This window comes from Nicotiana tabacum, chromosome 18, assembly GCF_000715075.1.
Source record: "Nicotiana tabacum cultivar K326 chromosome 18, ASM71507v2, whole genome shotgun sequence".
NCBI lineage: Eukaryota > Viridiplantae > Streptophyta > Magnoliopsida > Solanales > Solanaceae > Nicotiana > Nicotiana tabacum.
The window spans coordinates 120417144-120441671 of record NC_134097.1 but is presented as its reverse complement, the minus strand read 5'-3'; the positions used below and the strand labels follow the sequence as shown (position 1 = coordinate 120441671).

Below are 24528 nucleotides of genomic sequence, written 5' to 3'. Positions count from 1 at the left end.
TTAATAAAATGTCCAGAATTCAACATGGTATTAGATCAAATAAGAGGTCCTGAGTTCAAATCTCACCGCTATTAAGTATGATTCTGATATATGCTTGGCTGTCGATAGCAGCTCCCCATGACCTTTGGATTTGTTTTTCTGGTTCAACTATTCCATGCAATCGATACATGTTGGGGGATGTCATTGCTGCAATACTTTTCGTTAATAATGACTGAGTCAATTGGAGTCCATTGTTTGAGAAGGTGTAAGCTAGCTTGTGATTAGAGATTCCGAAGACATAGCTTTGGGTGTTATTTACTCAAGAAATTTTTCCTTTAAATGGTCATAAGTTGAACTTCTCTGTTGAATTAATACAAATATGATGGTAGTGTGAGACTTGCAACTAGAGATGATAGTTTGGCAGGTAGTGTGCTCACAATGCTTGTAGTTCCGTGCCTGTCAGACTTCTTTTCGATTGGTCTATTCCTGTCAGATATTTAGTCGGCTTAAACTAATTGTAGGACTGATTGTGATCAGCAAGCTTCGTAAATAATGTTGGTATACTGGATCTTGAGACATGTTTCAAAATGTAGGATGTATGCATTTTTGCTATTATATCTTGCTTGCTTTGTGGGTGCATGAACCTATTTGATGAAAGGATGTAAAAATCTTGAGCTCGTAGTTGTGGAAGTATATAGAGCCTAAATATATGTGCATATTGCACTCAAGTCAGTGTATCTTTGTATGAACTCATGGATATCCTCTCTTCTGTGTATGCTTTTTTTTTCTCTTCTGTCTTTTGCATGGTCTCTTTATGTGACATGTTGTACACGTCAAACATCCCCTTTCTGATGTTTGTATACAAGATCTTTTACCCATAAAAGAAAAAGGGGGAATAAGGAAGAGTCAGATTATCATTGCTTCTCAGTTATACTGTTTAAATTTATTTGGTTGATATGCCTATTAGCACATTTAAAATGAAAGGTCCTTTACTAGTACTTTCTAAACAATTGGATGGTTCATTTTCTACTTTCTGATTGATTTGTCATAGTCTTGAGTCTTGACTTTCTTTCAGAACTATTTGTCTGATTGATATCTTTCTTGCATTAGAGGAAACCTATCTTTTTCACTCCCCTCTCTCTTTATGTGCCATAAAACATGATGAAAGGTCAAACAATTGTCTTTGAATGGTAAAATAAGAACAAGAAGTGACAAGTTGTGCCTGTTACAAAGAGAAAGGCCGCATGCTGAAAAACGTCTTCTATGCTTATAACCACCCTAATTAAAGACCCATGGTATTTTATTTGTCATGCGATTTTACATTTAAAATTACTGAATGACGCAGGATGTCAGAAACACCCTTCTATCCCCGGGAAAAGCTTCTTGAGAAGCAAAAGTATTTCCAGAGTGTTCACAAGTATACACACCTGAAAGGTCCAGTAGACAAGATTACCTCAGTTGTCATTCCACTTGCTTTAGCAGCTACAGCATCCTTCATGATCGTGAGTTTCTGTCAGGTTAAATGGTAGAGTCTTCTCTTTGTTTTCAAGAATCAACTGTAATTAGTTTTTGGATGACGTTTCAGGGCAGGGGAATCTACAATATGTCCCATGGCATTGGCAAGAAGGAATAAATGGTGGCTGCTGTGCCATTCCTGTGGAAGCTGAAGCATAAAAGAGATTTTTTGGAACATTTTGTGTTTTTTCACTTTGAAATTTCTTATGTTCTGAAGCTAATAATTGGTTAGATGCAGAAAACACAGCCTGCAGACATATGGCCTATCCGATCACTTGCTTAACACATTGATTTTTCTGTTTGGGGAATTTTCTTTATTGTTATAAGAAATGACTTCTTTTTCATCAATTAACTGCCACCAGTCGAAACATTGCACTAGTATGTTCAACTTGAGATGACAGTCGATGAGGAAAGTGCAATTTCCAAATCCTAATATTATAAGATATGCATCTCAAATAATTATAAATAATTATAGGTCTATGATGTATTAGTGTCAACAGTTGATGAAGAAATTTATTAGCAATATTGGTCATGTTTAAGTATTTGAAAGTTGCAGTTGCTCTGAGCTATTTTCACTTCAATCATAGAGACAAGGAACCAACATCAAAGATCAAGCTCATAGGACAATTTGAACTGACCTCCAGTACTAAGTTCCGTTGGTCTTAGATTTTGGCTACCTTTTGTTAAAAAAAAAAATTGAGAACATTGTTTGTTTGTGGAATATGATCAGTTTTTGAAAAAAAATGAATTTTTCTTCAAGTTCCCAAAAGTTGGTTTGGGAAGGTTTTTGGGTAAAAATATTATTCCCTCGCAAAAGTTTTAACTTTCTTTAAATAAAATGCATGGCCCCACACAACTTTAATTCCAAAATTATTTTTCAGCACAACTTCAAAAACACTTTTTCAAGTTTCAATCAAATCTATGTCCAAACACTAGCTAAAACTTGAGACAACAAAATAAACTTATAGAAAAATCAGGGCCTCTTCCTCTTCAAAGTCTACGTGCAAAAATTGATAGTATTTTGAAATAAGATCTGATATAGTTCCTACAAAGAGGAGAAAAGTAATTTTTGAATCGTGTTGCTTACTTTCTACTTGATAAAATCAGAGATTATATAAGATTGCAAGTCCAATCTAACGGACAAGTCAAAAAGAGCATGGTGGAAATTAAAGGTAATATTATCCAAGGTTATAGATAAACTACACGAGAAGCATGTTGGGACCAAACACACACGCAAGTATACATGATTGTCAAGTAATAAAGTGACTCGAAAGTCGGATGTCGAACTCACAGAGACTTAGATTGATCGTTAACTAAGCAAACTAAAATCAATTATTTAAGAGTAATATTTTTCTATTAATCTACTATTGCGGAAAATAAGCAAGTAACAACTAAATTATCAAGAATGCGATTTTGTATGACGAAATTTTACTTTAGAGGAGATGAAAGTTCCAGGGTTGTGGTTGGTTTATCAATCCTATTAAGTTCAATAATTACATTCGTTAATCCAGATTATCTATGGTTGCTAATTAACCAGATCCTTTATATGAATAGCATGTTCCCACAATACTACTCGCATGCCCACAATATATCAACCATATATTCCTATGGTATTGAGTCTATTGTGAACGAATATAATACGGTATTTAATTAAGCAAGACTGTTAGGTATATTCCTATCCTAACCGCGAAATCTTCCCACGAGCCACGGGTTCAGAAACAAGCTCTCTCTAATTCTACTCTAATCTAAACACGACTTTCCTAAGCATAGCATAGATAGTAAATAGAACTCAACTGCTGGCCAGACAATTAAATAATTATGCACAGAATTAGAAAAACAACCACAAGATGATAATCCGAAATAACGAAGATGTAATTAATAAACGTTAATAATTATGTCAACCACAACCCTAGAACTTGAAGTTTAGTTCCACATAAACATGGTAGCAAAACAACAAATCATCAAGACAAAGTAAAGATTACTAAGTTTGATGGAAGAAATATGGAATCTGATGAATTTCTGCCTCCACGGTGGCTCTGTGCTTTCCCTTGATCTAATCTCAGGTCTCACTAGGCCTAAGATGTGTCAAAAGTTCCAAAAATATCGTTTTGATATGTATTTATACCAAGTAGGGTCGGGCCTAGACGAAACACCCTTTCTTGCGCGAAATAGGACTCTGGATCTATAAAATTTGTACAGGCGCGCCGCACCTTGCGGCGCGCTAGTGGAGATTATCAGCAGCCTTGCATTTTCTTGTCAGCCCGGCTTTTACATTGCTGCGCTACACCCTGCGGCGCGGTAGTGAGAATTTGCGAAAATGCAAAACATAAAAGTTGTAGCCCTTTCAAATAGCTTTCCAAGGGTATATTGTGGAGCTCAAATGGAGTTCTGAGCAAAAAGTTATGTGTATTTTACTAGACAATGCACTGTATGCCCGCTCGATTCTTCGTTTCGTTTTTAACTATCATCCGTTGATCCTCGAACACGATCCCGACTTAATTCCTTGGGCTTTTACTCAGACTTCAAAGCTTCAAATCACTTGAATTCATTCTGTAACGCCTACATAGATCGGAATCACTCCTACAAAGCATAAAACACATATTTAGTGCAAAACGCTAGCAATAAAGCTCAAATTCAATTAAAGTGCAGTAAATTAGAGCGTAATAAGCGATTAAAATACACTATTATAGCCTATCATCAAAGCCTATGATACTGAATTTCCCTCTTAACGAATTGTGTTATTGTTATATGAATTGATGACCTACCTATCTAACATCAAACGTACAAAAATACAAACTCATAGGGAAGGTTCCATGCAATACCTCATTTCTTAGATTTCACCTAAAAAGGGAATACAAACGTTTCACTAAAACGTGACTTTTCGGTCAAGTTCTTAAAAATAGCCATTAGAATTTTAAATTATATAATAATATTTCTTGAAATTTCATGACAATAACTATTTTGAATTCTAGAGGTTGAAAAGTAGTTATTTCTGAATACTACACAAATATATTTTGTTATTGTTACTGAAATGTTTTTTTTTTTTAAAAATAGCAGCATAAAGAGTAAGAAAAGGTGGTGAGGAAATAATACAAAATGAGGATTTCAAAATATTGCTTGTTTGGGTCGACTTTATGTAAAAATAGCATCGGCTAGCCAATTTTCGGACTGACCATTCAAAAATAGCCAGCGTTTGCAAAGTTATTAAAAAATAGCCACTATTTTGCTGCAACACGAAAAGTTCCAGCATAATATACTAGAGATTGGTGCACCTGTGTATGAACTTCCAGCATATTATGCTGGAACTCCAACACGCAGAAAGTTCCAGTATAATATATTGGAGATTGGAGTCTAATCTCCAATATATTATGCTGGACATGTATATTATACTGGAACTCCAATATAATATATTGGAGTTCCAGTATAATTTACTCGAACTCCAGTATATTATACTGGAGTAATTTTCCGAATTTTGAACAGTGTTTTCGTTCAGTTTTATCTTTACATAAAAGGTGGCTTACTTTTGAAACGGTGACTATTTTTGAATGAGCACTTGTAAATCTAGCTATAATTTTCGTTCCTATACCATATAGGAAACTATATTACCAAATATGTTCATAGTTTGCATATTACCCTTCATGCAAATAGTATTTCTACAAAATACAGACGATGCATTAAATAAAGAATCATTGTAGCTGTAGGATTCTTTATTTAGGCGCGCTAAAATTGGGGAGTTAAATATTCTTCTAGATCTTCCACAACGCAACTAAAGCACATTCATAATTATCATCGGCTTCGTTTCAAATTTTTCATACTCTGTTTTTGCGATACACTCTGTTTCCAGAATTCTCTCTACGTCTCTCTCTATCTCTGAATCCCAAATTTCAATAATATAAGACGAAAGGAAAAGGGAGCAGCAATTCTACCATTGACAACTATTAAAAAGCTTTGAAGCTTTAAATTCGAATTTGGGTTTTCAAAAATTATTATTTATTTGGGTTGGGTGTTGTTGCAAATAGTTGGGAATATGGTTTAGAGTTTATATCTCAATTTTGAGGGGTTTTGGTGAAGATTAGACTTGGTTTTGACTGAATTTTAGATTGAAACTCGAAGAAGAAGAAGACATGACATACATTATATTGCAGAAATTGTAGAAAAATTATAGACTGTTGTTTATTTATTTTTCTTTTATTCATTTACCTATTGTATGAAAGTTGAACAACATTGTATAAAAATTATATTTAAGTGGTATTATATTGTAGTTATATATAACTTAGTAGAAATAATGTACGAAAATTGTAGATAAGTTGTATAATATATAATTAGTTGTATGAAAATTATTTTTACTATGTATAAATCAGATACAAAATATACAAAAGACATATTGTATAAATTTTATATAAAATTTGTATGTAAGTTTCATGTTATTGTAGTTGTATTTAACTTGGTGGAAATAATATGTGAAAGTTGTAGAAAATTGTAGATAAGTTGTATTCCTCTATAACGGGAGATGTTGGTATCAAGTAACTTTAGTGTTCCAGACGAACATGCATGAAAATAAAGATAAATTCTGTTATGAACAGTTTGTAGAAATTTTGTAGATAATTTGTAGAAATATTGAAATTCTGTATTTTCATATTAATTTTTCAAATGATATGTAGTTTTATGGTAGAATAAATGTAGAAAATAAGCCATTGTGAGTCTTATTTGACTCATTCCTCACATTCAACCTATTCTACAAATTCACGCCTCTTTAAATACAATAAAACCATACTTTCTTGAATTTAAAGGTATAACAATATATATAACTTAAAAAGTCTTCTCCGTTGCACAAGTTAGCTCCAAGACAGACGAAGTGGAATAACAAGCTCCCATCAAAACTTTTAAGGCAAAAGCACAAAGCTCAAAAATAAATAAACAATAGAATACATTTTTTCTACAATTTTTCTACAATTTTGGCAATATAATGTATGTCATGTCTTTTTCTTCGAGTTTCAATCTGAAATTCAGCCAAAACCAAGTCTAATCTTCACCAAAACCCTCAAAATTGAGATATAAACTCCAAACCATATTCCCAATTATTTGCAACAACACCCAATCCAAACAAATAATGATTTTTGAAAACCCAAATTCGAATTCAAAGCTTCAAAGCTTTTTAATGGCTGTCAATGGTGGAATTGCTGCTCTATTTTCCTTTCATCTTATATTACTGAAATTTGGGATTCAGAGATAGAGAGAGACGTAGAGAGAATTCTCAATTCTTTGCAATAACATCCAATCCTCACAAATAATGTCGTTTGAAAACCCAAATTCGAATTCAAAGCATCAAAGCTTTTTAATGGTTGTCAATGGTGGAGGGGTTACAGATTTTCGCTGGTTTTAGAAGAGGAAATCGTGAGTGATTGAAGAGGAAATCGTGGGGATGATTTAGAGGAATATACGGTACCATTAATTTAGGATTGATATACAGTACAATTAATGTACCGTTAAAACACATTATAATATAGAATTGGTAATTAGGTATACTAAATATAATTATATCAAACCTTAAATATTGATGGTAATAAAGTTTCCTTATATGACATAGGAATGTAAAAATTACTTTTGAGTTTCTACCTTTCTTTAATAGTACAGCAGCAAAAATAGTATTGAGGTCGCACTTGCTAAGTACAAGTACTCACTAATGACTATGCAAATGGAAAAAATAAAAATAAAAAATCATGTAGTGTTTGATTAGTCAATTGTTGATTAAACAAAAAATTAATTCGTTGAAGTAATAATGAGCTAAAAACCTCTTAATTCTGAATTAACAATATAACTAGTAGGCGGAGTCTCTTTTAGTTTTGCATTTAAAGAAATATAGAGCTCGTTTGACTTAGCTGATTTAAAATAGCTGATAAGCAATAGGTGCTGAAAATCACTTTTAAGTGTTGAAACTGATTTTATAAATAAACATTTACATGTTTGGATAGAAGAGGTGAAACTGATAATAAACAGTTAATGTGTTTGGCAAAAAAGAACGGATAATCAACTTTTTATGTTAAATTAACTCAAATACCCTTATGACTATTCCCATTAATAGAGAGATGATTATTGCAAGAATTTCAATTTTAAGTTATTTCAAATGAGAATTATTTTATGTTTTAGTTTACTTTTTAGTTCTAAATTTATCAATAACATTGTTTTAAGTTAAATATAAATTATTTTATAATAACCTAATATACATTTTTAATAATTTGTAGGTTTTTGGTAAATACATACTTAAATAGTGCAAGTAATATTTGAATAAGAAATACATATATCAAATTTTTTTTCTTTCTTAATGAAAAATAGACATTTAATTACGATAAGTTTGAGGTCCTAAAGTTAGAACCCAATAATTACGATGATTTAACAAGTTTGTGTTCTTTTTTTTTTCTAGAAAAATTAAGAAGAAGCAAAAACAATAAAAAAAAAAAATTCCATCGAGAAGAAGAAAAAAAAAGAAGATTAAAGGTTTAAGAACAATAAGCAAAATACACTAACATGTAGCCTTTCTCCACTAGGTTAGAATAATTCGTCATTTTATTAAGGACAATCACCGCCAACAATATTTGTTTTAATAGTTAAAGAATTAAATGCATATAAGGTCTTTTATTACACAACAATATAAGCTAACGGAGAGATTTCCCATCCAAAACATTACGAAGAAAAGCTAGTCTTGGAAAGAAAAGGGTGGAAATGGAGTGGGTTAGGACATTTAAAAATGGTTATTTAGGGATATAATAGTAAAATTATTTGTCAAGCTAAAAACTGCTCTTATAAAAACGCCCACGAATCGCCCGTTGTTCATTTCACAGCAATCGCCGACGGCAAGCCGGCAGACCTTTCCCGCCGGCAAAGTTGAAAGTTCCCGTAAGTCTCACTCTCCTCTCTACATAGAAATCATTCCTCTACAAAATGCGGTCCAAGGACAAAATCTCCTACTTCTACGACGGTACAGTTTTCTCTTCTTCCCAAACCCTAGGTCCTTTGCTCATTTTATATGCAAGCGTCGATGATCATTTACGTAAGCTGAAATTTTGTTACAGGCGATGTCGGAAGCGTGTACTTCGGTCCGAATCATCCAATGAAGCCGCACAGATTGTGTATGACTCATCATCTGGTTCTAGCTTATGGTCTTCACAACAAGATGGAAGTTTATGTTCGTAACTCTTTTGACTTTTCATTTCTTTTGTGTTTGTTGAAGTTTTTCGTATATATCTTTTTTGGTTTACCTTTTTTTTGATGGCAATGTGTAGAGGCCTCATAAAGCATATCCAGTGGAGCTAGCGCAGTTTCATTCAGCTGATTATGTTGAGTTCTTGAACCGAATTACCCCTGATACCCAGCACTTGTTCCCTAGTGAAATGGCTAGATGTAAGTTTTGAACTTTGACTTATTTCATCTCTTCTCCGTTAAAATATTATCTTTGAGCTGCATGCTTATTTGTTTTGCTGCTGTAGTACTACATTACTAGTCATTTTCCATGAAACAAACCCAACTCAACAACAACAGCAAATAGGCCTCAAAAACCCAATCCAGCGTCCATGTCACTCCACTTAGACCTGTCTGGTTTGAACATTAAAAAACTTAGGTTCTCTAACAAAGTTGTTTTCTACATTTAATACAGGTGCAATTACCAGCTAACTATTTTTTTTAAATATTATTATACATAAGGTAAGGGGAAATTGGGGGGGGGGGTAGGGGATTAGTGGGTTACAAGGTGCGGAATCGTACTCTCACTAATAAGGTGAAAGTGCAGATAGCCAAAACCAACTGGACTATTAAGATTCCCCTAGCAACTCACTATAAGATCAGATTTCAAACTAGAAACATTTCTTTATCTTTTCTAAGAACTACTATGCTTTTTAGCATATGTCATTTTAGCCAATTTATTTTGAGTAATGTGATGTTGAACTATTCCTAATGTTTGTTACTTATCAGATAATCTTGGAGAAGATTGCCCTGTATTTGACAACTTATTCGAGTTTTGCCAAATTTATGCTGGTGGAACAATAGGTAAACTTGACATTGATAGCGTGGTATTTCCCTTGAAGTCTCATATTCACTCTCTAACAAACATTTGCTGGCAGATGCTGCACGCAGGTTGAATAATCAGCTTTGTGACATTGCTATAAATTGGGCTGGTGGATTGCATCATGCTAAGAAATGTGCTGCTTCAGGATTTTGCTATATAAATGACCTAGTTCTGGGAATATTGGAGCTACTGAAGTATCATGCGAGGGTGCTATATATTGATATTGATGTGCATCACGGTGATGGTGTAGAAGAGGCCTTTTATTTCACTGACAGGTGGGATTACTTTTTTATATAAGTACTGTCAGGTGACATTACTTTCTGTAGTTTTTGTCGAAACATTTTTGTTTTCAACTTCTGCGGTCGCTTTCTTTGTCGTTTGGAGCTAGTGTCAAACTTGAGGATAAATGATAAACCCAGATGAAACTGTAAAGTAGTAGCTATGAATCTACCTGTGACTCCAAGTAGCCAAATGTCGACGAACTTCTCCGGAGTGAAATCTGTAGAGAAGTTTTTTTTTCTTAACTATATTACTATACCGTAGATGGGGCCTCAGAAGTATTTTAAACTTACCTTCATATTACTTATCTTGTGTCACACCTACAAATAAATTAGAACTTCAACTTCACATTTCACTTGATTATTAAATTGCTTATTTACTCAGTAGCTGTGAGTATGCAACTTCCACCTAGACACCAGTTAAATACTTTAGCATTGAAAGATTGTCGTTGCAATATTTCACTTGATTGTTGAATTGCTTGTTTATTCAGTAGCTGGGAATATGCGCTTTCCACCTAGGCATCAGTTGAATACTTTGAGTATTGACAGATTGTGGTTTCCAACTGTTTGATTTGTTCACTTAATGCACAGTTTGAACATTTCTTTTTGATTGTTAATGCACAGTTTGAACATTTTTGTTTGAAATGATTTCTGCTTGCTAATATGTTCTTTTGCTTTGACATTTTTACTCAAAATGTTAGTGTTAAACTTTCTAGATTCATATATTTGTAAGTGCATTAATGCTTTGGTAGGTGCTCATTAAAGGACAGCCTTATATAATCTTTTTGGTGTAGAAAGTGCACTCTTTCTCATGAGGTGTTTCTACTAGAGATAAATATTTGCAAAGTTTACTGCAATCTAAGATGTTACACATCTGCGGGAATCTTTAAGTTTCTAATGTTAGGGCTCTTTGCAGGGTTATGACAGTTAGTTTCCACAAGTATGGAGATAAGTTCTTTCCTGGAACTGGTGATATGAAGGTACTCTTATCTTCACAGTTTATTCTTCTTTTTGTTGTCTAGATTTTCTTTGAACTTTGACAGTCGAACGTGAGCTAATATTATGCGGGTTCATTTGAATTTTGTTGACTTTTTCGTGCTATTTTGTTACTTCCGTTACTCCAAGTACTTGTCTTGGTGGGAGCAAGCAGGCCCTGTGATAAGTAGAGGCAAGAGAAAAATGATCCAAACACCACTATTTATAAAAAAAATTACTTCCTCCATTTCAAAGAGATTACCTAGTTTAGATATCAGTACTTAGGATAACTTAGGAGAAGAATCTTTGAACTGTCAAAAAGTGAAATAGTTAAACGGATTTATATCTCAATACTTATAGAGAAAAAGGGGGATTTATATCTCAAAGGTGTGCCTAGCACAGTCAAAAGAACTTGAGTAACAACCTCGGGGATGCAGGTTTGGATCCTAATAAAAGGGGACACTAAAGATGAGACAAGACGAATTATCTATGTGTGCCTTAGCCTTGATGGTTGTACTGATTGGAGGTATCTTGTACCCTGTGGATGTCGAGGTGTGTGAAAACTGGTTCAGACAACTACATTATTAAAAAGGATGTCGTTTCAAATTCAAGAAATATCGTAGTTAGCATGTATTAGTTTGATAGCTTGGGTTTTCCTTCCAGAAAAAAAGGTGACATTATTTGTGGTGGGCAAGAGAAGTAAAGTAGGTCAAATGTTTTATGGTGAAGGAAGAGTTGCTAAAAAACATTAGGTAGCTTGTCATTAGAGTGTTAAAGGTAAAAAGTTTCAAAGTAGCTATTCCGATTTTTGGGAAACTCAGCCATTTAGAGAAATGAGTAAAGAAAATGAGAATAATTGATAAGGAAATTAGATCAAATAAAAAGGAGGAAGGGGAGGTGGTGTACATTATGGTTGACCTCTTGGAATGAAAAATCAATCGTTGATATCATTAGAAGCTTAGAGCTAATCTAAGGTTTGAAAGCAGAGAAAAGGTTGAATCCTGTCAAGGTGTGTAGCTCTGTGTACACCTTGTATGCAGGATTATTTTGCCTCCGCATTAATAAAACTATCAGTTCATTCAAAAATTCTGAAGTTATGTAGCTTTTATGTCATCGTTCATGCCAAACTTCCCATTATTATAAGTTGCTCGGTTATGCCTTGTTGTGTACTGCTGTTTGAGTGAAGTTCCACCCCTTTGTGCTATCATAAAGTGCTAAAGAAGGGAAGATTAGAAAAATGGAACATTTGTTTTACTTAGGTTTGACCAGCAGAGTTTGTCTGCAAATGTCAAATTCTTAAACCAATAACTAACATGACTTTTTCTTGAGAAAGCACATGTGCTGCCTTTCAGTAATGGGAAGAGTTTGATAATATGGAATCATTTTTGTATTACATGTGCGTCTAAAGTTTATGTTTGCTCTTGATGATGTAAATTCATCATTCAGGATGAAACTTCTACCCCTTGCATTCAGAGAAGACCCCTCTTATGAACACCATTAGCTATGCTAATTGTGGTTTCATTCTGAAGGATACAGGGGAAAGAGATGGAAGATTCTATTCCATAAATGTGCCTCTCAAGGATGGAATAGATGATGGCATCTTCACTCGACTCTTCAAAACAGTAAGTCGTGAAGAAAGTTTTCTGCAATATTAGTTTTACTGTGTTCTGTTGATTTATTAAAGCTTTTGGAACATGCCATTTGATAGATTATTGCAAAGGTTGTGGAAACATATTCACCTGGTGCGATAGTTCTGCAATGTGGGGCAGATTCACTAGCTGGTGACCGTCTGGGCTGCTTCAACCTCTCCATTGATGGTGCTATTCTACTTGTAATTGGAAAATCTTATTTTAAACACTTTTCAGCATTGTAGTTCAATCTCACTATTCAGCTCTTGGTGGGATTTGCTCTGTTGATTTTAAATCTATATTGGTCAATGGATGCTTCTTACAGGGCATGCTGAATGCGTAAGGTTTGTGAAGAAATTTAATTTGCCATTGCTGGTGGGTGTTTCTAAAATCAAAATTTCATTTCTGGTTCATAACATGTTACTGGTCTCTGTTTAACTGCACGGGACCTTTTGCAGGTAACTGGAGGTGGGGGATACACAAAAGAGAATGTTGCCCGATGTTGGGCACTGGAAACTGGAGTTCTTTTAGACACAGAACTTCCTAATGGTATGTTGAGCAGACTTCTATTTTGTGTGATGCATTCACACTGCTTCTTATTCTTGTTTCAGTAATTTCTCGTGACTGTCAACAGCTTAGTTAGGATGCAAAATGCAAAAATGTTTTACTCCTTTTTGTGCTTATGCAACAGGGAATACTGGTTTACAGGTCTCCTTGGCATTAAGTTTTAGTTATTATTGTTCCACTTGCATTATGTCAATTATCCGAAAATTCTTCTAACCAGGCTAGAGACTTGTATGCAGGTATAGGAATAAGTATGAGATTTAGTACCTCTGGTTTTAGAAAACTGAGAACTCATAATTAAAAGACCAATTATCTATAAGCAAAGTAGTACTGGAATGATTTGGACTTGAATGGAGCAGAATGTTTATAGCTCTAACTGGCTGTGAGCATTGGAATCGCTTTACCGAGCAGACAGAAGAGAGGAAATTTTTAGTCCAGGTTTGAGCTAGATAGTTGACTGATGTTCACTATAGCACTATCTGACCGTGAAGGTAAATCTGTCGTACCGTGAATTCCATCCCAATTGTAGATGCAAGTCATATAGCCAACCCCAACTTTTTTTGGATGTGAGGGGTAGTTGATTGATATATTAATTGATTGAACATGGTTCTAAGAACAGATCTGTTGCCTGATGTATTTGAGTTATTGGTTTAACTTACCCAGTTTCCCAAAGTGCTGAACTGTTTTGTAGGCTTACTCTTCCTTTCCGTAGTACGTAACAAATCCTTTTTTTTTTCCTTTTTTTTGAGTTATTAAGAAAATTTAACTGGTTAACTATCATGGACACGAATATTAAGTAAACTGCTTTGACACCAATCATTTAGCACTTCCGGATGGATTCATCAGCCACTTGGTAGCTTTGTCTTTGGCAATTGTTCATCGAAAACAGAAAGAAAGGGTGGATTGGTCTTCTAACACTGAATCGATCTTGTGTGTGCGAATTATAAAACCTTTTATTACTTTCAACCATTCACGTTACTGTTTGGTCAAAGTTGTCACATTATGACTAGATAAAATCTCGCGAGGTTACATTGCCTTAAGAAGACTGGAGCTAAGGAATTAAGGGATTTTAGGCCTACAAGTTTGATAGGCAGCTTTTATAAGCAGCTTTCAAAGGTTCTAACAGAGAGACTCAAAAGGGTGATAGATAAACTGGTGGATGCACAACAGATGGTTTTTATCAAAGGAAGACAAATAATGGATGTTGTTCTAAACTTCTAATAGCTAATGAAGCAGTAGATTCAAGAACTAAACAAGAAAAGCCAGGAATTATGTAAGGCATACGATCATGTCAATTGGAGATTCTTGCTGAAAATGTTGGAACTAATGGGTTTTGGGAAGAAATAGATCAACTGAGTGAGTTTTTGTATTTCTTCAGTAAAATTCTCTATTCTCATTAATGGGTCCCCTGAAGGCTTCTTCCCTGTGTTGCACACAGAGGTTTAAGACAAGGAGATCCCTTTATCTCCTTTTCTTTTCATAATAGTCATGGAAGGTTTGATCAATATGGTCAAAACTGTAAAAATCAATGGATGGATTAAAGGCTTTGAGGTAGCAAGAATTGGAAACAACAACTTGGAGATTACACATCTTCAATATGCTGATGACACCTTAATTTTTGTGATGCAAAAGAGGAGCAGTTGAGATATTTTAGAATTATCTTGGTTTTGTTCGAAGGTATCTCAGGATTGCACATCAATTGGAAAAAGAGCCACCTTTTTCCAATTAATGTAGTACCTAAGATGGAGCAACTGCCACTGTTATTGGGAGGTATGATCCCTTCCTGCTATCTATCTTGGCATGCCTCTAGGTGCCAAGTCTAAGTCCAAGGAGATATGGAACACAATCATTGAAAAATGTGAGAATAAGTTATCCAGATGGAATTACAATATCTATGTATGGGAGGAAGGCTGATTTTGATCAATTCAGCACTTGACTAACGTCCTACGTATATGATATCACTTTTTCCTATACCTGAAAGTGTCATTCAGAGACTGGATAAACAAGATTTTTTTTTTGTCAAGGAAACAAAGAAAAAAGGGTGTTTCATTTAGTGAAATGGAAATCTCTCATTATTGGCAAAGATAAAGGTGGGTTAGGCATCAAAAATTTGAAGAATCAAAGCAAGGCCCTTAAGATGAAGTGGTTATGAAGATTCTCTCAAGAACCTCAAACTTTATGGAGTAATGTCATTAAAGCTAAATATGGAGAAGAAAACAATTGGGTATCAAACGAAGTCGGCACAACATGTTGGGTCAGTTTATAGAGATCTATTAGAACACTTTGGCCTACAATGAAGAGCCAATCCCACATCAAAGTGAAAAATGGCTAAGTTGTTCTGACACGAGTGCGGGTGTCCGAAATGGGTGCGGATCTAGAGGTCGGATCCTTTGAGATGTAAATATTAAGATTTGGGGATATGGATCCTAGAACCGACACGGGGGCGGGGATTCGGCTAAAAATAATTCAAAAATAAAAATAAAAATATCTCTAAATTATGAGAATTTATGTGGAATACTTACCTATAGCTTGTAAAGTGTGGATTTCTTTTTTATTCTCAAGTTGTAGGCGCGATTTTTTGATTTTCTTCCATTCTCAGATTCTCCTACAAGTTACATAAAGTATATTAAAACATAATAGATATCATATAAATACATAAGTAAAAGAGTTAGATATATAAAGATAAATAAAATATACCTTTTAGGCTTTTACTGCTTTTGTCAAAGAACTTGACCTTGACATGAACATAGAGGATAAAAGATGTAAGTATCATTTAACAATTAGCTTTTCTCTCACAAGTCACAAATTATGAAGAGTTAAAGTCAATCAAAATAAGCATGAACACTAAAAAGGCAAAAATAAACTACAATTGCAATCACTATCCGAGCATTTCCCATACAAAATTACACTAACATTGAACTATATAAACTAATAAAAAGTAGGAGAAGATAACTATTAAGTTTTAGTATTTGAACAATAACATTTAGCATTCTTCCTCAATATATTCAAGATCAAGTTCTTGCACATCTTCAATCTTTTCTTCAAAGATGACTCCTAGTTGAGGTTCATCTATTGATAAGTCAAGTAGATCATTGGTGGCATCATCAACATCAAAACAATCTCCACCTAAAGCAAAATTAAATAAAGATGATTTAAAAATTAAAAAAAATACTAAAGGAAATATAAATTCAAGAAAACATAGATTATAGACATTCTCACATCCCAATACTTGCTTGAGCCACTTGTATATCTCGTTTTTTTTTAACGAGAGAGCAAGCGAAGATTGTAGTGCACAAAAACTAGATCTTAGGCTCTTGAAGCCTCTAACTTGTTTCTTTTGATGCTATATATCAACGAATAGGTGCTCTAATTCCTTTCGTAACAAGAAGAAGCCGGTTGTGAAAGCAATTTGTAAGCCAATCTTTGCAAAAATGGAGCCTTTACACCATGGTTAGCCCACCAAGTTAGAGGCTCCTCATAGATCATAGCCTCAACCACATGAGGCTCACTCAAGAAACCATTCCCACTTGCAAATGCTCCATACTCCAAAGACGCTTGTTTTAGATCATTTGAATCTTTAAAGTATCTTTGAAAGTATTTAACTCTATTTAAGGAAATATCTCTATCCTCATTGGGAGCAAGCTTTCGAACCCCATTGCCTTCCCCTTTAAGCCATGATTCATGGTAGTATTTTGGTACCAAAGAATGTGCCATACAATGTAAAGGGGTGTTACTCTTATTCCACCTAGCAACAAAAATTTCTTGAATTGTATCAAAAAAGTTCGATTGCCCGATAATAAGATCCTTTCCCTCTTGTTCAAAGATCTTTCACCTTTTCGATCATTGTATCCCACATATTATAAACAAGATGCAACTTTGAAGCATCAAGATCAGCACTTCTAAGCATAGACACAATTGGTTTTGTAAACTTTAAAAAGTACTCAATCTTATCCCACCATTCGTCATTCATTACAAGGGATTTAATTTCACGCGTTTTAGCTTCAATCACTTCATCTCCCTTATAATTTCTCCAATCATCATCCACTACCATTCTTTCCAAAGATGCTTTCGCTTGATGAACACGACTAGTCATTACAACATGAGAATCAAATCTCGTTTCGGCAACTTTCAACAAATACCATGCCAAATGCTTTTGAAAAAGAGCATGAGCCATATCATGATTCAACACAAAAATTTTCAAGTTACTAACTTCACCAATCAAATCTAAAATCCATTTGCAATTTATAAATTGAGTTGATTTTCTGGAAGGTTGGCACATACTTTTTAGTGCAAGGTTCAAACAATGAACAACACATGGTGTCCAAAATATATGTGGCAAAGTTTGCTCAATCGTAGAACCGGCAAGCTTCATATTACTTGCATTATTGGTGATAACTTGAACAACATTACTTGCACCAACCTCTTCAATTGATTTAATGAACAAATTAGCTATATATTCGCCCCCCTTCACAATGCCACTTGAATTGATTGATTTTAAAAATATTGGACCACCACTAGAAGCCGCCATTATGTTTATCAATGGTCGCCTCTTAATATTGGACCATCCATCAGAACAAATAGACAACCCTTTTCTTTTCCATGCATCCTTAATAGGTTGCAATTTTCTATCAATATGAGCTTTTTCTTGAGCTAAAAGAGTAGTTCTTAACCTATTGTACGTTGGCGGAACATAATCGGGCATAGAAGACTTTGCCAAAAAACTCTGAATACTTTCTAAAATAAGGAGACTTCGCAAAGTTAAAAGATAAACCTGAAGCGTAGAACGTACGAGTTGCCATTTTCTCGGCAATGTTTCTATTCTCAATGTTAAACGATTTCTCTAGAGCTCCAACATTTGAACCTTTTCTCTTTTTAAAATGCGATAAATCTGACCCTTCAGGAAGAGATATGTAATATGATTTTTTCCTCGCATCAAGTTGTACAAATGCTTTTTTATTTTCAGCTTCTTCGTGTTTTTGCTTCAAAGCTTCACAAACTTCTCTACTTATCGCTTTACATATTTGAACACCTTGACCATGGATTTTTAACAAATGAGCTTTGACTTTAGAATATGATCCCGGAACTCTTTTGTTACAATAGTTATATGACCATATTCTATTTCCACCACCATTTAAGTGAAAGAACTTTGACATGGTTCTAAAGTATTTTATCATTAAAGGCGGAGCCTACACTTTTTATTGGCTTTAACAAACCTTTCCCCTTTTGATTTGCTGTTGAGGAGGTAGAAGAAGACATTTTTGAGAGGTAAAGAAAATGGTAAAGAAGAAGATGAAGATGCAACACAATGGCAGACGGCAGTAGCGTTTGGAGGGAGTTTGTTTGGTGAGGAAAAGACTCTTGAAAGGAAATTAAGTTTTCTTGTGGCTATAATGCTGCTTTTGTACTTTTTGAGGGAAATCCAACAATGGGATGAACTTCTAGTCAGAAGCATTTCATGCTAAATATGTTACCAGTTCATTTTAATTCTTATTTATAATAGACTAATAGATGCTTTAGTAGTCTAACATATACAATAATGTTTAAATAGGTACTAACAGCTAACATATCTATTAGTCTATTATAAATAAGAATTAAAATGAACTGGTAACATATTTAGCATTAAATGCTTCTGACTTGAAGTTCATCCCCTCGGTTGGATTTCCCTAAAAAGTACAAAAGCAACATTATAGCCATAATGCTACTTAATTTCCTTTCAAAAGTCTTTTCCTCACCAAACAAACTCCCTCCAAACGCTACTGCCGTCTGCCATTGTGCTGCATCTTCATCGTGTATATATATATATACGAAATAAATGTCTAACACGTTTGATTGATTAATGTGATTTGTTTGAGAACTAAATATATCGTAATGTCTTATTAATGGTTAACTAGATAAAGTTAAGTTGTAGCCCTAAAGAAATATGTGATTATACTTTGTGCAATTCGTTATATCAAAACTTATACTATTAAATGAGATTTTTACCCACTTGCTTTTATCATTTTAATTTGAAAATATTTTTTAGTTTTAATAGAAATATAATTATTAATCAAACTCCAAACCTTAAACCTCAAAACTCAAACCCCTAAACTAAAACCTCAAACCCCAAAATCATATAACCTTATACATTGTTTTAATTACATATGATAGTGTTTATATTTTATTATCGGGTAAACTAGTCAAATAAAGTCAATCGTTAGTTTTAGTTAAATATATAATTACATTGCAAGTATTTCGATAGTTTAGAACTTGTATTGATAGAAAGAATTAAATGATCTAACAAGATGAGATCCCTAATATGATAGTGGATATATCTTATTATCGGTTAAATTAGTCAGATAATGTCACCTGTTATTTTCGATTAAATATATAGTTACATTTCAAGGATATCAAAAGTTCAACACTTGTATTCATAGGTAGAATCAAATGATCTGACAAAAATCCCTAATATAATAGTGTATATATCTTGTTATCGGTCAAATTAGTCAGATAAAGTCAATTGATATTTCCAATCAAACATATAATTAGATTTCAAGTATTTCGATAACTCTAATTCTTGATTTAGTTTCTAAATCCGCGATTATTCTTCTTTGTCATTTTTCTAAATTATTTTAGTTCATTGTCAAATCATGTGATTTATAACTAGCCTTAAAATATGTGTCACAACATAGCATATAATGGAGAACAAAAGGGTCAATTTTATTATGTACAATTTATAAATTTGCCTGGGCTTCGCGCGATCATAATTTGTCAAAAATTAATATGCTAATAATTAGAATCAAACAATCTAACAAGAAAAGTTTCCTACTCTAGTCGATTAATTTGTTGGAAAGCTATATAAGCTTAACCATTAATAATTAATTATATTTCAAGTATTTCGATAGCTCAATATTAATTGGTGGTCCTAATCAAATATACTATAACAATACAAATAATTCTAATTTACTTTAACTAATATAAATTAAGTGTTCTTAAATGCTCTAATTCTTGATTTAGTTTCTAAATTCGCGATTATTCTTCTTTGTCATTTTTCTAAATTATTTTAGTTCATTGTCAAATCATGTGATTTATAACTAGCCTTAAAATATGTGTCACAACATAGCATATAATGGAGAACAAAAGGGTCAATTTTATTATGTACAATTTATAAATTTGCCTGGGCTTCACGCGATCATAATTTGTCAAAAATTAATATGCTAATAATTAGAATCAAACAATCTAACAAGAAGAGTTTCCTACTCTAGTCGATTAATTTGTTGGAAAGCTATATAAGCTTAACCATTAATAATTAATTATATTTCAAGTATTTCGATAGCTCAATATTAATTGGTGGTCCTAATCAAATATACTATAACAATACAAATAATTCTAATTTACTTTAACTAATATAAATTAAGTGTTCTTAAATGCTCTAATTCTTGATTTAGTTTCTAAATTCGCGATTATTCTTCTTTGTCATTTTTCTAAATTATTTTAGTTCATTGTCAAATCATGTGATTTATAACTAGCCTTAAAATATGTGTCACAACATAGCATATAATGGAGAACAAAAGGGTCAATTTTATTATGTACAATTTATAAATTTGCCTGGGCTTCGCGCGATCATAATTTGTCAAAAATTAATATGCTAATAATTAATTTAGATATTTTCCCTCTTTTCTATGAGGAAAAAACATTTATAAGTAGTATAATTAGGTTAATTAATCAAATTTGTTTATTTAGAGTATATACTTATTTGTAATATCTATGAAGTTTACTCAAATTAAAAATGTGTGCCTTTAAAGCATAAAAAAAGAAAGTTTAGTTTACAATTAAATAATTGTTTATTATTTTGATTAAAACTCTAATTGTTTTTGGCATAATTAAAACTCTATTTTTTTAAAACTTAAAACTCTTGAACATAGTATATGTAATGCTTATCTCATAAACTAACGTGGCAGAATATTAGCAAAGATTGACATTAACAAAGTGGTCAATTCCTAATTAGTCTCTAAGTCTTCTTCATCCGTTCTCTCTGCAGTCGCCTCTTCTTCTTTCCTTCCCTGAATCTTCTTCCCCAACAAAACCTTTTCCATGTCTCTATTTTTTCCTAGTACAAGACGACCCATTTGAGCCCTTCCCAATAAGCCTCAGTCCAGTAGTCCACCACCCATCTTCAGCTTCTCTGCACTAAAAAAATGCTTGAGCTCTTGATTTCAGAAACCTGCAGCATGAACAAGAAGATTGACCAAGACAAAAAGCTTCAAAGGAGACAAAAGGATTGGTATAAATTACTATATAGCAGCGAAATTGATGGTACCTCATTTCCCATCTCTTCAAATCTTTACTTGGGGAAATCATTCTCAAAATTTTCCCCAAAATTTTGGTCAACGCACCCGATCTTGTCTGACCGGATCCGACACAAATCCCACACCCTTGCCCGTATCAGTGTAATGTCGACACGGGTACGGCGCCCAAATTGCCGTGTCCGAGCAACTTAGGAAAATGGTACCAAAACCTCCTTCTGGAAGGATAACTGGTTGGGAACTAACTGGTTGGGATCTGGAAGTTTGATGGAACTCTTCCTTATATGTATGGCTTAGCTCAACACCAACAAAAGACAATAGCTGAAATGTGGGCTCCTCAAGGTTGGGATCTGATACTTAGAAGAATGCTGAATGATTGGGAACTGACTAGATTGACTGAGTTGTACTAGCAACTAGAAGTCTTCAAAGGCCTTCAGAATGGAATGGATTCACTCTGGTGGAAGGGCCACATCAAAGGCATCTATAAGGTGAATGTTGCATACAAGTTTCTTAATCACACTAATCTACAGATTACTAATTGGCCAAGGTAGCATATTTGGAAAGTCAAGATACCCTACAAGGTATCTTGTTTCACTTGGTTACTAGCAAAAGAGGCAGTTCTGACCCAGGATTCATAAAAAGAGGGATCCCACTGTGCTCTAGGTGCTTTCTATGTGGGGAAACAGTTGAGATCAGTTAGCCATCTATTTTTACACTCTAGGATTACAAATCAACTATGGAAGATATTTATTAATTTCAGAGGTATCTCATGGACAATGCCCTCTAAAATTACTGAAGTGCTTACCAGTTGGGATGAAGCTGGAAACAGAGATAGATGGAGGACTGTGCCTCCATGTATATGATGGACAATCTTTGAAGACAGTAGCAATTTAGTGTAGAAGATCAAATTGAATTGTGTTCTTTTTTATTTTTGGTGTAAACAGAAGTGCCCAGAAGATGCTATGTCAATCCTAGAAGTTTTAGAATACTGCTAGGATCGTAGATCAGTAATTCTTTCCTTTTGTTCACTTGTAAATATGGTTTCAGTACATATATTATATATTAATACACACAAATGGTACCATCTTAAAAAAAAAAAAGAAAAGTCCCGCGAGGTTTATGTGGACTCTGGAGTTTCTGAAATTTGACTCCTTGCTTTGGGTTTGTGATGTTTAACATTGAATTCAACTTTGAATGAGATTGGTAAAATATCAGCTTATACGATGTTATTGGGGATGAGCTGAATGTTTTATATTCTTTATTATAGAGAGGCTTGTTTGACTAATTAATTGTATACTTCATCTTGCAGAAATTCCAGATAATGATTACATCAAATATTTTGGCCCTGATTATTCATTGAAGCTTCCTGGCGGGCACATAGTAAGTTGAAGTATTTTGTTGTTTTTTTCCTTAAACAACACGTCCTCATCTTACTCAAGGTTTGCAGTATTTTTTCCAGTTAGATTGGCACACCATAGTTGTATTAACCATAAGATGACCAGATCGCTTGATCCGTTGTGCCATGTCTCATTGAGCGTTTTCAAGTAGTAAAAAGGATAAGCCCTTAGGGTTAGCTCAACTGGCAAAGGTTCAGGGCCTTGTGTCTTTTAGGCAAACTAAGTCCAGTATTTAAGTGGAGAAGGGTAGAGGGGCGGGCCCATCATCTCGAGTTTTGAAGGCTGTGGTTGGAGATGTGGTTGGCCCATCATCTCCGGATGGACTTCTCGGTCATAAAAAGAAAATGGTAAAAAAGGATAACAAATTAGCATCGTAATCTTGCTCAACTTGTTGTTTCATTGATTGAACAGGAGAACTTGAATAGCAAATCATACATTGGCACCATAAAGATGCAAGTTATGGAAAATCTTCGTTGCATCCAGCATGCTCCTGGTGTACAAATGCAAGAAGTAAGTCAAGTGCATCTTTTATAATTTCGGTTGCCACTAATCAAGAACGCATAATTACATGTGTTTGTTTTTACGTAGTTGCATGCTATATTTTGTGTTTATATGACTTGAGCAATTTGCACAGTTAAAGGGTTGTTTATTGTCGGTTTTTGTTTGGATTGCCGTGGCATTGCACTTGAGATACATTTTGCCCTTGAAAGTGATTGCCTCTTGACGACTTATGTTGATCATCCTTCCTTTGAAAATACACAATCATGTAAAAGGGAAGTTTCAGCTTCTACTGTGGTTCTACAATCATTCATACAATCATTGTGAGAATGCTTCTCCAATGCATAAAAAAAGAGCAACCTGCATTTGCTATGTGCTGTAACTCTCATCAAAAGCGCGTGGAATAGATCTAACCATGATTGTGATGGATGCCTGAAGGAATCTGGGGAAAAAATAGTGACTTGCATGGAGTCTGAAAACCTTCATATTTTTGTAGGTACCACCCGACTTCTATATTCCTGATTTTGATGAAGATGAGCAAAATCCAGACGAGCGTGTGGATCGTAAGTAGAAATGTGACTTTAAGCACATAACATGCTCAAATTCGGAACTATTGTGATCTAACACTTTACCCTGCCTTGTATTCACAGAGCACACCCAAGATAAGCATATCCAGCGTGACGATGAATATTATGAGGGCGACCATGACAATGATAACCACATGGATGATGCTTAAATACTAGAGTATGATGTAGTTAGTTTCCCCTATGTGTCCATTCTTTTGTCTATTATAGAAAAGGCAATACAGAACTTTAGTTTATTGCCTCATGTTGATTCTGCATTTAAGTTCCCCCTCACGTAAAATATACTGGATGTGATAGGATTTTAATTGTATCGTTGCAGCTATAGTCTTTGTTGGGTTTAGATTGTCAATGGAGGTATATGCTCTTAACTCCGTTTGAGAGGCTGTCTTGAATAAGTAAACGGTGTTATGGCATGGTAAGTTGTGAATATGCAGTACTTTTATTAGCTCCTTAAAGGATTATGGTTTTCACAATCTGATTAAAAATGATACACCAGTGATTTGCTGCTTACAGTTTAATAATATCTTTATTTCAGTCTACCACTTATTAGAGGATTCATGATCCAAAGATTTGAAGCTATGAATGGAAATCTAATGTCTTATTAAGCTTGGCTTTGCACAAGATTCAAAATCGGCTTATTCTCAGTTACGTTATTGCAGTGCTATAGATTTCATATGACACACAACATAGCGACTTTGATATAATCTATGTTGTCATTGGTGCCTAGTGGTAGCTTTACCCGAACCCCAACTTTTTATATTTGTTCTTA

At 34.0% G+C, this 24528-nt stretch overlaps 1 protein-coding gene across 2 annotated transcripts; it reads left to right on the top strand.

Annotated features, from left to right (window-relative positions):
* Positions 1–8255: 8255 nt before the first annotated feature.
* Positions 8256–24214, top strand: LOC107779274 (histone deacetylase 9). 2 transcript variants are annotated; one of them, XM_075237199.1, is made up of 14 exons: positions 8256–8388; positions 8565–8677; positions 8775–8892; positions 9460–9534; positions 9609–9828; positions 10748–10811; positions 12336–12428; positions 12515–12623; positions 12760–12809; positions 12893–12983; positions 22590–22660; positions 23089–23187; positions 23672–23738; positions 23826–24214. In XM_075237199.1, exons 2-14 carry the CDS (start codon positions 8603–8605, stop codon positions 23909–23911), a joined length of 1218 nt encoding a protein of 405 aa, XP_075093300.1. In that variant the 5' UTR covers positions 8256–8388; positions 8565–8602; the 3' UTR covers positions 23912–24214. The 2 variants fall into 2 exon arrangements, with proteins under 2 accessions (XP_075093300.1, XP_016455155.1); XM_016599669.2 differs by having other exon boundaries at positions 8294–8470.
* Positions 24215–24528: the final 314 nt, after the last annotated feature.

Excerpts from the sequence above, each read along its gene's own strand:
- LOC107779274 (XM_016599669.2), top strand. The coding sequence starts at position 8,434 with ATGCGGTCCAAGGACAAAATCTCCTACTTCTACGACG. Across the intron at positions 10,812-12,335 it reads CTGGAACTGGTGATATGAAG|GATACAGGGGAAAGAGATGG; the intron begins GTACTCTTATCT and ends TTCATTCTGAAG. Across the intron at positions 23,739-23,825 it reads TCCAGACGAGCGTGTGGATC|AGCACACCCAAGATAAGCAT; the intron begins GTAAGTAGAAAT and ends TTGTATTCACAG.